The 13251-nt window shown below is 35.2% G+C and overlaps 1 protein-coding gene across 2 annotated transcripts; it reads right to left on the bottom strand.

The window, feature by feature from the left end:
- Window positions 1–449: 449 nt before the first annotated feature.
- On the bottom strand, window positions 450–12802 carry LOC107079694 (membrane protein FAM174). 2 transcript variants are annotated; one of them, XM_015365809.2, is made up of 3 exons: window positions 12110–12790; window positions 8671–8802; window positions 450–2195 (listed from the first exon to the last, which is right to left on the bottom strand). In XM_015365809.2, the coding sequence occupies exons 1-3, from the start codon at window positions 12472–12474 to the stop codon at window positions 2192–2194; spliced, it is 501 nt and encodes a 166-aa protein (XP_015221295.1). In that variant the 5' UTR covers window positions 12475–12790; the 3' UTR covers window positions 450–2191. The 2 variants fall into 2 exon arrangements, with proteins under 2 accessions (XP_015221295.1, XP_015221288.1); XM_015365802.2 differs by lacking the exon at window positions 450–2195 and adding an exon at window positions 2205–8207 and having other exon boundaries at window positions 12110–12802.
- Between the last annotated feature and the right edge of the window lie 449 nt (window positions 12803–13251).

Here is a 13251-nt window from a genome sequence, read left to right as displayed (position 1 = left end):
AGTTTTGGAAAGTGGGAAGAAAAAATACCATCACTATAGGGTTACACTATAGTAAGCATGCAGTCACTACAGTCTTCTGTGGAAGCCTTAAAGATGCAATAGTATCTCAGTAAAAACAAGAAACATTTATAATGTCTTTGTTGAGCATGTGGGCATCATCAGTACTTCATCAGTTTAATTTGTGAAAAGGGTTTAATGCTTTTTGAGTAACTGGAAGGGTTTAAAAAATCATATATTTTGTTATTAAGTGCTTGGAAAGACAGGGTAAGGAAAGTAAGACAATGATACTATACTAGTGTGAACCATTTCCAGCATCTTTCCTTCCAGTGCACTAAATGCCTGCCCAATCGTTATACGTTACATTCATTGATATTCAATATATGAATGCAAACAGAAGACAAGAATAATGTTGTACACAAATATCATTACAAATACACATCAAAAACATGAACTGTTTAAAATATTTTATTCATATTGTGTAAACTTAAAATGCAAATCATACATTCATCAACAACATCTTGTTGAGCAATCAATAAATCTCTCTCATCCTAAAAAATACTCTACATGTACACCCAATCCTCTTTATTCACAGGAGATACGATCCCAAACTGCCCACAAATAACAAAAAACAAAGAACTAGGAAAAAAGTATCTTCTATTCCACATATACAGTATACCACAAGTATACTTAATACACCATGCAAATCAACATACTGTATACAGTATGTCAAAACATGACTGAAACATACTGCATACAAAAATAATTACATAAAATACAATACTGCATATTCCCAATGTTTTCCATTATAAAAAATAATTACAAATTCACATTATGCACACAACTTTACAGATTTTGAGTGCAGTAATCTTCAGGAATAAGGGATGAGACTACAGTGCTGGACATGAATACCCAAGATGATATCTTGATGGCATCAGATGAACCAAACTGCGATGATGGTGAAGTTGCTGATGAAATAATTATGCACAACTGTATCACTGCAGCTCATCTTCCTTTATTTTACTTTTTGGCATGACCACAAAAATGGCATCACAAAGCCGCAAAGGACTGTGAGCACCCGTACAATACAGAGTGAATAAAGGACTTGGAAGAGATGCGATGGGCAATGTGAAGAAGAACACATATGTCCAAATTTGAAATTGAGTCTCGAAGACGGTCTAAGAAGCTTGTGCCTCTGAGAGAAACGCAGAGACTGGAGATAAAGAGGAAGGGATGTACACAGAAATATTAATTCAGCTGCAATTCATTGGTTTGCAATTCTATTATTTCCAACTGAAAATACTAGATGACTGTAAAAATGTGGTAATATACCCCTTCATACATATTCAATAAATTAATACAATCTGATTATATGTAGCCAAACGGTCAATCAATCTTTATTATCAATCATGCACTCATACCTCACTTTTGAAGAAACAGTATTAAAGTGTAGCTGAGGTGGGTAGGTTTTCTTAACAGCCATGCTAAGCTTAACAGATGGAACTCAGTGAGATTAAAAAAACTGTTACAGTCTTTCTTATTTGTCTCAGTCCAACAAATGGAATGGAAGGAAGTCTGTTTATTTGCTCATAAGACACAGACTATTCAATAATATGTGACTATGACATACTGTAGTTGTCTCCATTTTCATTTTGAACATGGAGTTACTGTAACCATATCTTCATTTTCACTTAACTAAAAAGCCAGCCAACTGTGAAAAAATACAGAACACTTAGCATTGTGGAAACCTTTGTAAATGTCCCAGTGTATTCACTATATAATTCAATGTCAAAGGCAGTTTTTTAAAAATAGCATATTCACCTTTCACTTAATCTTAGAAACAATGGTGTCATTTGGTCCAACCACACACATAGCTTGCAGGTCAACCTTTAATATCTTAACAAATACTATTTGCACATATCATCCAGTTATGTACTGTATAGCGAAATCATAATGCAATAAAAAAAATCACATTTTCTAAACAACATAACCAAAAAGAAAAAAGAAGGTTTCTTTTGGCTCTGTGTTGAAAACAGTGCAATATCAATGTTAAGTGTTTTAGTATCCAAACGATATGTATGGTAAAAACTTAAATATACTTCAAGAAAGTTCAGTTCTGAAACATGTCTTTGCCTCATAAGTTCATGAACTTCCTTTGGTTTTCAGGTGTCTACATTTTCCAAACTTTGCCATTTTATCTGTAAAAAAGAAAACAAAAATGTCAGATTGTTACTACTGTACATGCCCACAATACGAGGAACTCCCCCATCTAAGCTCTTAAATCCATCCATTTTCAAAACTACTTTATCCAAACAGCTTTAGTTACAAGAGAAGCCAGAGCCCATACTCGTAAGCAATGGACGCAAGCAGGATACACCAGGGCCAAATTTACAAAAGCGAGTTAACCTACCAGAACGTCTGTGGACTGTGGGAGGAAACCGGAGCATCCAGAGGATACCCATGCGAACATGGGGAGAACATACTGTATAACGTCTACACAGCTCCCAAATCTACAAGCACCACAGGAACAGAACCCAGGTCTGTGAGACACCAATGCTAACCACTGCACCATCCCTAGCTCTTAAATGATAATATACAAATGATATTCACAATTACCACAGAAATCACAGAACTACACAAAAGCAGAGGCATAACATCAAAAGCACTTTCAAATGTGATCTGTTTTATTAAAAATAATTTCAGGAGAAAATAGGATAGGCTGCATTACTGCATTATAATGAGTATTTTCCATACTACTGGAATAATATTTCCCTGTTATTTTGTGTATTGTAAAGTAAACAGTGTATGTTAAGCTATTTCATGATTAGGACTCCTACCATTTGTCTTTAGGGCAGTAAGGTCTAGCATACTGGATTGTCAGTGGGCACTTAATTATATCAAAGGTTCCCATGGAGAGTTACTTTAATGAAAAAGAAAGATTTGAAACAATCTTCAGGAAAGCCCATGTGCTTGTTTTTTCCAGAACACGAAAAAAAAACTGCAGAAAGGGAAATTCTTTTTAGCATTTAAGAACTCAATCTAAGGTACCAATGAATTGTGGTTTCTTATGTGATGTGTTCAATTGGAAAAGCCAAATATATGAGTCAGAGTTACAGTTATGGTTAAAAATTTTCATATCGTGTTGAAAATAAGATTAAAATTCCAACTTTGGAAAAAAAACATCTTTAATCTTTGGCGTTTATCTCGACAAATTCATATTTACCAAAAAAATAATAAGTATACTCATGTTAAATTGTTTTTAAATAACCCAGCCATTTAAAATTTGCTGTTTATACTATGATACCACTTGTCACTTATCACAGGCCAGAAGGCACCAGAAAAATAAAACCAAACTAAGGCAAGCATACAGTAGCACATCAGTTGGTACACATTCAGTTTTCTGCAATTCATAGCTCCATGCAGATTTACCACATATTCAAATTCAAATATGAGCAAAATAATTTGCATATATAATGCTATAACATCTTTCAGGTCTTTAAAAAATCTGAGGTACTAAAATACAAAAATATTTTTTGGCGGGTGAATGTCCAATGTCTGTGATGTTCATGTTCATTCTGAACAAAAATAAATGTGTTATTTTTGTTAATTTAAAAGCAATATCCCTGTGGAAAAATCTGCCAACAAGACTATTGCTTTTTCAGAACCTAAGGCAAAAGAAATAACTAAGTACAGCATCTAATAAACCCAAGCAGTTGCCCATCAGAGATGAGAATCTTGCTTTATATGTTGGTGTGTTTCCCTGTAGGACATCGACTTGCCACAGAACTACGCCTGAGCAATATTCCATGCACAACACACAGCAAACAAGAAAATATTTTAACTACTAGATGCCTAGAAGAATTGTAAGCATAGCAACAATAACCCACAGCAGAAAAAAAAAACAGAATATTCACAGTTAACTGAATTAAGATTAAGAAACTCAAGACAGATGTAGTGAAGAAATGAATGGGGCTATTCTTCTCATAACGTAGTGAAGCACCTTAAGGGTACTTTTAAAACATAAAATATAACTACTTTTTTTTACTTGTAAAAATAACCAATAACCTACTTATTTTAAACAAACTTTTTTAAAGAAGAGAAGGTTTATTGCTTTTTTCTCTATCCATTATGTCTGAAACCTCTCTGTACCTTTGCATTACAGAGTATGAATCAAGGAATCCCAGTAGTTTGCTATTTTCTCAGTATTCAGAAATGAACTGTAGCAGCAAGGTACACTAAGCTCACTAAACTAAGAATTAAGTGTTTAGAAAAGATTTCTAATAATCTTATGTTGCCCTGAAGGAACCTGGAGCAGCAGTTGCAAAGCAAAACTACTCTAAAACAAACCAGGACATTATAAAGTGTGTGCATCATTGATGATTAATCGCCCAACTTACAGTAGCTCCTTTCAGTCTGGAACTCCAGGAGGTTGACTCATTTGAGTTTAACCCTGAACTGGAGGTCATCGGTCAATCATCCAAAACAGGACCAACCAATGAGGAACATTATACTGTAGGTGGAGAAGGACACTACACCTGATGATGTCACAACCAATCACTAACCCCGATTACTAGACTTTGAAGGCGGCTTTTGCAAGGCCATAAACTTTCTCTTGATCCTCTCTCTAAATCAAGGTCCGGTAAAAGATTTGACTACATGACTGCAATTACTATTGTCAAAGTCAGAAAACTAAACAGAGCTCTGTCCAAGACTTCCTCTGCACAAGACAAATGGTACAAAAACTGATATGGCTAGACTTCAAGAAGCCTGATTATCACAGGTTGTTTCAATAATAGCAGTACACCATGCAGCAGATGGAATTCCACGTCACTTGCAGACTGGAACAGAATCAGACCTTGTGCACTGTAGGAAAACCAAGCTCCGTGTGATTCCAGCCACAGAGCTTTCCTCTTTTCCCTTTTCAACAGAGCTCAGCCCCGTCTCTCCTTAGGATTTTCAAACTGCAAATAGAACAGTTGGCCTGTGTATTCCGATGAGTAATACAATGCACTGTAGCTCTCATTCCATTGTCACATTTTTAAATGAACATTTCACCAGCTCTCCAAACCAGGTTTCTCCTGCAAAACTAAACTGAAAACCTACAATATAAAATGGCAGATTGAAGAGGACAACTGATGAATTTTAAACAATTACAAAATTGTCACAGGATGTCCTCTTTGTCTTAACATTTATTCATTACATATAATTTAAAAATCTCATTTTATGCATATACGCTGAGTACAGAAAGAAGTTTATAATTGCAAATTTACATTTATCAAGGAATAGAATATTTGTAATATAAAAGATACACTGACATTTTATTAATCATGCTTGATATAGGCATAGTGTATATGCTGATTAATATTAATAATCAGAACATCCAAAGGAAACAGTGAAAGTCACATACTAGTAGTGTTTACCCTTGAAAGCAATGCAAGCTGTACATCTGTAGTACATGCTTTGTGCACTGCTAAAGAGGACTTGGCTTCACTGCTGTTTAGTCTACCTGAGATGTTGTTCTTACATACCTAATGTACAAAGGCACCGTTTTTTTCACCAGGCTCAAAAGCTCAAGTTAAATCACCTTTGCCTGTTCAGCTCAATCACTAATGAAGTGTTTTAGTCCAGGTCAATTTCATTTAAATCAGTCATGCAAAATCAAATTTAAATTGACTTTATAATACATTACCCAAAATCTGCAGGCTTTACTTTATTTTTTCTAGAATATACAGTATATGCATAACATAGAGCAAAGCACACATATAGATTTATATCTAAATGTAAAATCAGTGAAAGTTAATAAAGACTGGAAACACATCTGTACAGTATGACAATTAATGTTTTTAAAAATGGAAATATGCTTTACTAAAATAAAATGAATTATCATATCATGGAACTGACAGTTGCCCATAGACTCTGGCAATTTGTAGAACTGAAAAGAACAATGAAGTTTCAAGCACCAGAAGAGTTTGGTTATCATCACCAGTTCTTTGTCACTCAGAAACTTGATCATACTGTATTTGTGCTTTATTTCTTTATTCCACCTTTTTAAACCGGATCAATGTTTGAAGTTCAAACAGCAGCTCAGTTGTAATGTTCCCTTGCCACTGCAAAAAAATGCCCTATTTTTTCAATCAACACACAATTTGTGATCTTATCTGATCAATTTGATCTATTTGCTGCAACGTCAAAGGTTATTTAGCCAGCATTTTTTGTAGGTTTAAGTTTTAAATATAATAGCATACAATATACAGGTAGTACTGATATAAATTAAAAACGTTCAACTTCACTGTCACATTTCAGTTTTACTAATCAACCAATGACATGCATTGTTAACAGGTGACTGTTAACAGCAGCAATAAACTGAAAACCAATGAAGCTTGATAGACTGACCTTATTCAAAGTCGAAATATTCTGTGACTGGGAAATAACAGATTTACAGATAGAAACCTCTTTTTGAGAAGTGTGAATTAATAGTCTGCAAGAACCTTACTGTTTGACCATTACGTAGTATGCCTGCCTACATTTAAGGTTCCCTGACTTTACATGGCCAGAACTTGAATCTGTGAAAATATTCTGACCTTCAGGTCTGAAAAACACATTTGATTTTTCCTGGGTTTCCACAAATTTCATGACCCATACAATTGTGACAAAGGCTAGGATGCATCCTGTTCATCCTGAGCTACTGACAATTACATTGCAGGTGTTATATAGGGTGTATTTCTTGTAATGAGGTCACAGCTTGTTCAATTTTTATCAAATTGTATTTTTACAATACAATACATTTGACATTCTGAAACTCATGTTGCCCGCACCTTGGTTTTAAAGGCTAACAATTGGACAGTGTAAAGACATCTCAGACTAAAACATTTACTACATAAAAAAAGGGAACAAGAACAAGGTTCTACTATTAGTTAAAAGGCACTAAAAAGATGTAATCCCATATGGATAAAGTACAGTAGATGTAACAATTAAGAATAATCTGGTCACCTGTTGCACAAATAAAACCTCAAAAAAGGAAGAAAGGGGAGCCCTGGTCATGAAGATATACGAATGTATTTAAGAGTCACAGGTGGTGAGTAGTGTCATTTAAATTTAAAAAAAAAATTATGTTTAAGTTATATAAGTTATATTACATATGATCCTACATTGCTGAAATCAGTAACATTGCTAAGTTTGGGTATTTCTGTATAACATTGTATGCATATTTAGGGCCTCATTTTCATAACAGCGCAAAGCAAAATGCATTCATTTAAATCATTTTAGTTAGGGTTCCTACAAAGCCAGAGCCTATCCAACCAGGGACACCAGACAAACAGGGAACATCACTCTCCCCTGGAAGGGAGGCTCAGTAGCTTATATTTCGATGAATCAATATGTATACTGTATATGAATCAATCATATATCAAAAATCAAAAATCAAATTAAGATATATGAATCAAATTTTGATTGACATTATTAGAGGTTTGATACTCCCCTTGGTGCCATTTGGTTTTATAATAATTCTTACATTTTTAAATAATGTCCCTGTAGAAATTAAAGCAGTTTAACAAAAAATGATCAAAATAATATCATGTGTGTATTGTATGAAAGATCACTTCAGTGTGTAGTCTGGCCAGGGACAGATACAGCTATAGAACTGGCCAGTATACTATACTGTATATTCCTACCTATCACATACACTTGGCTACTGCCATTGGACTGGGTCAGTCCCTTTTAGTACTTACAGGATTTAGGGTAGGAAAATCATACTCTTGCTACTTGCTAGGACATACCTACAGCCAGACTTCCCTTTCTGTAAACATCAACTAAATAAACAGAAATCAATTTCCACAGACACACACTGTCACAGTCTTAGAAGCGCATTGTGAGAGTTTTTATGAAAACAAACAAAAAAAACCCACTTATAGGCACTGCATTCAATGTGTGACTGACAAGAGCCTCTTTCATAACTGGAAGATGAAGTATTTACACCAGAGGTGTCCAGTTCTTGTCTTGGGGGGGCCAAAGTGTCTGCAGATTTTCAAGGTCACTCGAAAGTTGCAGGATCTGAATAGCTTGGAGATGCTGTTAAATGAGTTCAGTTAAGCCAGAAACCATCTGGTTTAGCTCATTAAAAGCTGATTTGAAATAAAAATCATGGAAACGCCAGCCCTCCAGGAGCAGGTTTGGACAGCCCTGATTTACATACCAAGTATCATTTTACAGCTCTAGAACAAAAGAAAGCACAGTTGTTTCTCTTAATGTACAGTGCTTAGCAAGTGTGCTCTGAAATATAACCATAGGGGCATATCATATTTAGTAAAATCATAATGAGTCACAGTAGACTCTTTACTCAAAGCATTATTCTAACTTGGTAGGAATCATAGCCAATACTCCAGACTTCGCTCTTCTTAATATGTTATAAATCAGCCATTACTTATAAAAAGGTACACAATTATACTGAGTTAGCAGCATCACAAAAATCAGTCTTGAGTTACAAGAAGCACTAAACAGCTTAACAAAAAAAACTTCCATGAATACAGGATGCTTTATTAAAAGTTATATTTCTTTTTTTAGAAATACATTTTTCAAAATTATGAGACTATATCATACAAAGGCTGTTAGAAAGGTATTTCAATGACCTTACAAGGTGTAATCAGTAAGACACAGACCGATCCTAATCATGCTTACCTCCTTGAAATACGAGCATCAAACAATGTGGTATCATCGTCTTCATCCTCGTCCTGCTCCAATGGTGTCATTTCCATGGCAAGATTTGTGTCCAAGACTCCATACCTCCTTGTTTTACGGTTCTTTTTCATTCTGAATTAAGAAGAAAAGATCTTCAGTACAAAATACACGCAAACTTCAAACACATGGTGGTTTTGATGTTAACTATGATAACCTCATGGCTTCATTTTTACAATATGTTCACAGTGCTCCACACTTACATGCCACATCCTAGCAGTGGAACACGCTTACAGAACGTATTGCTTGACAGAATTCCAAAATGTGCTACTAATCCTTTAAAAAAAAGTCTTCTGACTGCAAGGCAAGAGAGCAAAATTATCTTAACCTGCCACAGTAGCAGTATTTGAAGAGCACATACTGTATAAGACCTCAGCCGAGAAATCTACTTTAGCATGTTCATAAAAGTAACCAGTAGCAAATTTCAATATGAATTTCAAGTACAATACGGAGGTATCAAAACCCTGTTAAAGTGTACATCTGTAGAAATTATAGTACTAACATTTTTCATTCTTCTAACACTAATACATTTTTCTGACAAAATAAAAAAGGCTTAGGGATAAAACAAAAAGAAAAGAATAACAGAAAAAATAAAGCCTCAAGTTCTAGTCATTAATATCAAAATAGGTTTAATTTTTCCTTTGGGCAAACTGTGGGCAAAGTGCCCACTCCAGAGTACATTAATCAGTTGGGACAGTTTTCACGTAATGAAAATTAAATTTAAAGACTTTCCTATTTGCTTCCTAAGTAGAGGTGTCTGTGTTTTGGGAGTTCATTTTTTATTGTGCAAACTGATGTCCTACAATCAATTGAATGAATTGTAATATTGTGCCATGAATTGGTTTGTGTAAAACCAATGGAGAATTACAATTTCTTACCATTTTACCATTGAAATGGATTTTAAATAACCTAAAAAGATTTTACCAATCCGATATTTTTTTAGATGCAAAAATACATGAAGCAGAAAAAAATGAAAACTTAATCAGTGTATGTGAAATAATAAGTGAACCCTAGTTTACTGAGCACAAGTAAATAGCATTGGTATGAATAAATAAAAGAAGCGAGTTTGGGCACTCCTGTCTTAAAATGTCTAAAAATAATCAGAAACTTTGAGAGTGTGGTTTACACCATACAGGATAAAGGAAACGCATCACGACACAATCAAAAATAAATTTCAGAGGACTTCAGGAAAAGAGCGGTTAATGCTCATCAATCTGGAGAGAATTCATTAAAACATTTCTAAACTTCTGGGGCTCCATTAATCCATTCGGGAAATGGAAAATATCTGAAACCACAGTGACTCTATCCCAGGACCTGGCAGGTTGTCCTGCCAACAACAATCCTGTAAATCATCGAGGAATTCACAAAGAACCCCAGAGAAACATCTAAGGATCTGTAAGTGTCTGTCTGCCTAAACCATCAGAAATAAAACTGGAAGGATATGGATGTCATGGGGAAAAAAGCATTGCTCTCTACAATAACATGTCAGCCATGTCAAGTTTGCTGAAGTGCACCTGGTTGATCCACAATACTGCTATAAGAATGTTGTCTGGACCGTCATATCAAAAATTGAATTTTTTTACTACAATTAGAAATGTTTTGTGTTGTGAAAACCAAATGCTTCCTTGCAACACAATTGATGTCCCTCATCTTTGATGAAACCATTAATTCAGCACTGTATTGGCAAATTCTGGGGGAGAATGCCCGGCCATCCATTCATCACCTGAAGCTGATCTGAAAAGAGGTCATACAACAAGACAACAATCCTAAACATACAAGCAGGTCTCCAACAGAATGGCTAAAGAAGAAATTTTGCATTCGAATTGGCCATTTAAACGTTGTACCATGACCTGAAGCGAGCTGTTCACGCAAGGAAACCCTGAAATATCAGGGACTTGAAGCAGTAAGAGACTGATAAACATTTACAGAAAATGTCTAACTGAAGTCATCGCTGCTCAGGAGGTGCTGCCAGAAACTGAATCTAATTTATTGACATGAATCTAATCTTAATTAACCTAATGTATTCCCACAATGGGTTATTTTAATTAAATAATACAAATATATCTTTGCATTCCATGTTTAACGAAGTTTGCTTTATAATTTATTGAGACTTCCAAGAGGACATGAGGATTTAATTACTTTGCAGTTGTAAAATATACAAAAATATGGACCAACCTAGAGAGTTCATAAAGCTTTTCTTGGCACTGTATATCATTTTCACTTTTTGGAAAGTCATCTTAGAACTTCTTTTGTCTTCCCTATTTAGTGAATTAAAAAGCAGTAAAAATGTATTAAAAGTGACCATGTGGAAAAATAAATATGTGATTTCAACTTGATTTAAATGGCATTGTAGTTTAGTCTACCACTTTGAAACCACACTTGACTTAATCATACATAATGTTACAGACAATAGAAGATGCACCTAATTTTGCATACAGTACAGTATGTACAGTATATACAAGATATCTTTTATTTGTACTTGTACTGTAGCATTACTTTAACTGGATACTAAAAGATGGCCAGAACTTATAATGTGAAATTCCTTAGCACATAGGGGTAGTCAATACATTTCAAAATGTATGGGAGATGTATTGTTACATGTTGATTAATACAGCATTATAAAGGGTATTGAATGTATTTGCATTTCTGTGTTTCACAAGTCTGTCTTGCAGTTGAACGCTGTTTTATGAATACTGTTACTGTGGTTAGGACACAGTCCTAAATACAACAGAGGAATAATACATAGCTTAAAGCAGATAAATATAAATAAAAATGCTTATTTTTGTGGGCAAGCAGATCAATTTCAATTTATTTCAGATAAATGAATCAACACTGATTAGTCTTTTTCTCGCCTGAAACCTTTCCATTAATTCAATCCAGATCAAGGCAATAGTTTCTAAGAGGACAGGAGTCACACAACACAGGTTACAGATATTTTTTCCTCTTTAGGCAGTTCTTTAAAGTTCAAACTGCAGTTTTGTTTGTAAGTTTAGTATAATAAGGTATAAATCGGCACCAGCCTCATTACTGAAAAATATATGTTTCAGATCGTTCGGTTTTAAATTTTACTCTCAAAGCCCCTAATTTAATGAAGAAGAAGAAAAAAACCGTGTCCACAAAATGCCCGTAACTGGTTCAACCAACCCATGTTCAGATGAGTGTTCTGAACCAGTACCAAACAAAAATAATTAAATCCAAAATGTTACGATGTTGCAAAAGACAACAGCGATATAAAACTGCGAAGGATTTGTGAAAACAAAACAAAAGCAAAAACCTCATCGCAACTCTGTCGCCGCTTTTAAAGAGGATGTCGCATTACAAAAGCATCTAAGAAAACAGAAAAGTAGCTTAGGCAATCGGAAAACTATGATGCAGTCCTTACTTGACAGTCCTGATGACGAAATAAACGATGACAAGAGCGCTGACAGCCACAAGCACATACAGTGCCCTCTGAATGGACATCGGTCTGCTGTCATTCGCGGCCAGCTCCGCTGCCACAGTCCGGCTGGTGCTCTGGAAGTCGCCCGTACTGTTGTTTTTGCCTTCCCTGACTCCAACGGAGCCTGTGTGCGTATTCATTTTGGTATTACCGCTGCTGGCATTGCCGGTGTTTTGGCTGATGCCCACCTGGATCTTTGTAGACGGAGCTTTGTACGGGCCAACTGTGGCAACAGGAGGCAAAAGTACAGGCAGTAAGATGCATACAAACAAACTAGCCCTAAAGACCCGTGTCTTTTCAGGACCCATGTCCTAAAATAATTTTCTTTTTTTTTTTCTGTCAGCACTGACGTATTGTTATAACACACAGAGCAGAATCAACTCCCTCTTATTTCCCTCATATTGTTTATGCGTTGACTTCCTACCGTCGCTACGCAGTGTGACATCATCTTCCCTGCGTGCCTGCGGGAGCTGCTATTGATGGGCTTCAGAAACTGAGGAGAAGACACCCGGATGTACCTGTAAAACGTGTTTGGTCACAGAAGCATTGCAATGAGTCTTTTTAAATTAAGCAGCAACGTCTGTTTAGTAATGCAATTAGGTAGAGCTCTCACAAAGTCACAAGACCCAAGCATACTGTACAAACGAAAGAAAAATATCCTGCAAATGTTTTTTTTTTGGTCTTTGACCTAAAATGATTAGTCTTTGACAATGACAATTGAAGTACTGTAAACATTCTTTATTATTAAAATATCTTTAAATAGATATTCTAAAAGTACTGCACATAATTTAGTCTACAATGCTTCAACAACAAGAAATGTTAAAGATGTGAGATGTGTACTGCATGTGGCATCTGTATGTGCCACCTTATTTTCCAGTAGTAGGCAGTTAGCGTGATTAATAGTAAAACAGCCAAAGAAAGAACACAAAATCAAGTTTAAAAAACAGAATGCAATACGTGAATATATGTGTAAAGTTAAGAAAAGTTTTATCTGCCTACCCGTCATCAGAATCTCCTGGTGAAGGTCAGGAAAAACAGGAGCCTGCTATTATCTAAATGTGTAATTTTCCCAATCAATCAAGGAA

The sequence above is a fragment of the Lepisosteus oculatus genome, chromosome 3, assembly GCF_040954835.1.
Source record: "Lepisosteus oculatus isolate fLepOcu1 chromosome 3, fLepOcu1.hap2, whole genome shotgun sequence".
NCBI lineage: Eukaryota > Metazoa > Chordata > Actinopteri > Semionotiformes > Lepisosteidae > Lepisosteus > Lepisosteus oculatus.
The sequence above is the reverse complement of the archived record's forward strand: the minus strand, read 5'-3'. Positions and strand labels throughout refer to the sequence as shown.

Excerpts from the sequence above, each read along its gene's own strand:
- LOC107079694 (XM_015365802.2), bottom strand. The coding sequence starts at position 12,474 with ATGGGTCCTGAAAAGACACGGGTCTTTAGGGCTAGTTTGTTTGTATGC. Across the intron at positions 8,803-12,109 it reads TTCGTCATCAGGACTGTCAA|AATGAAAAAGAACCGTAAAA; the intron begins GTAAGGACTGCA and ends TTCTTAATTCAG.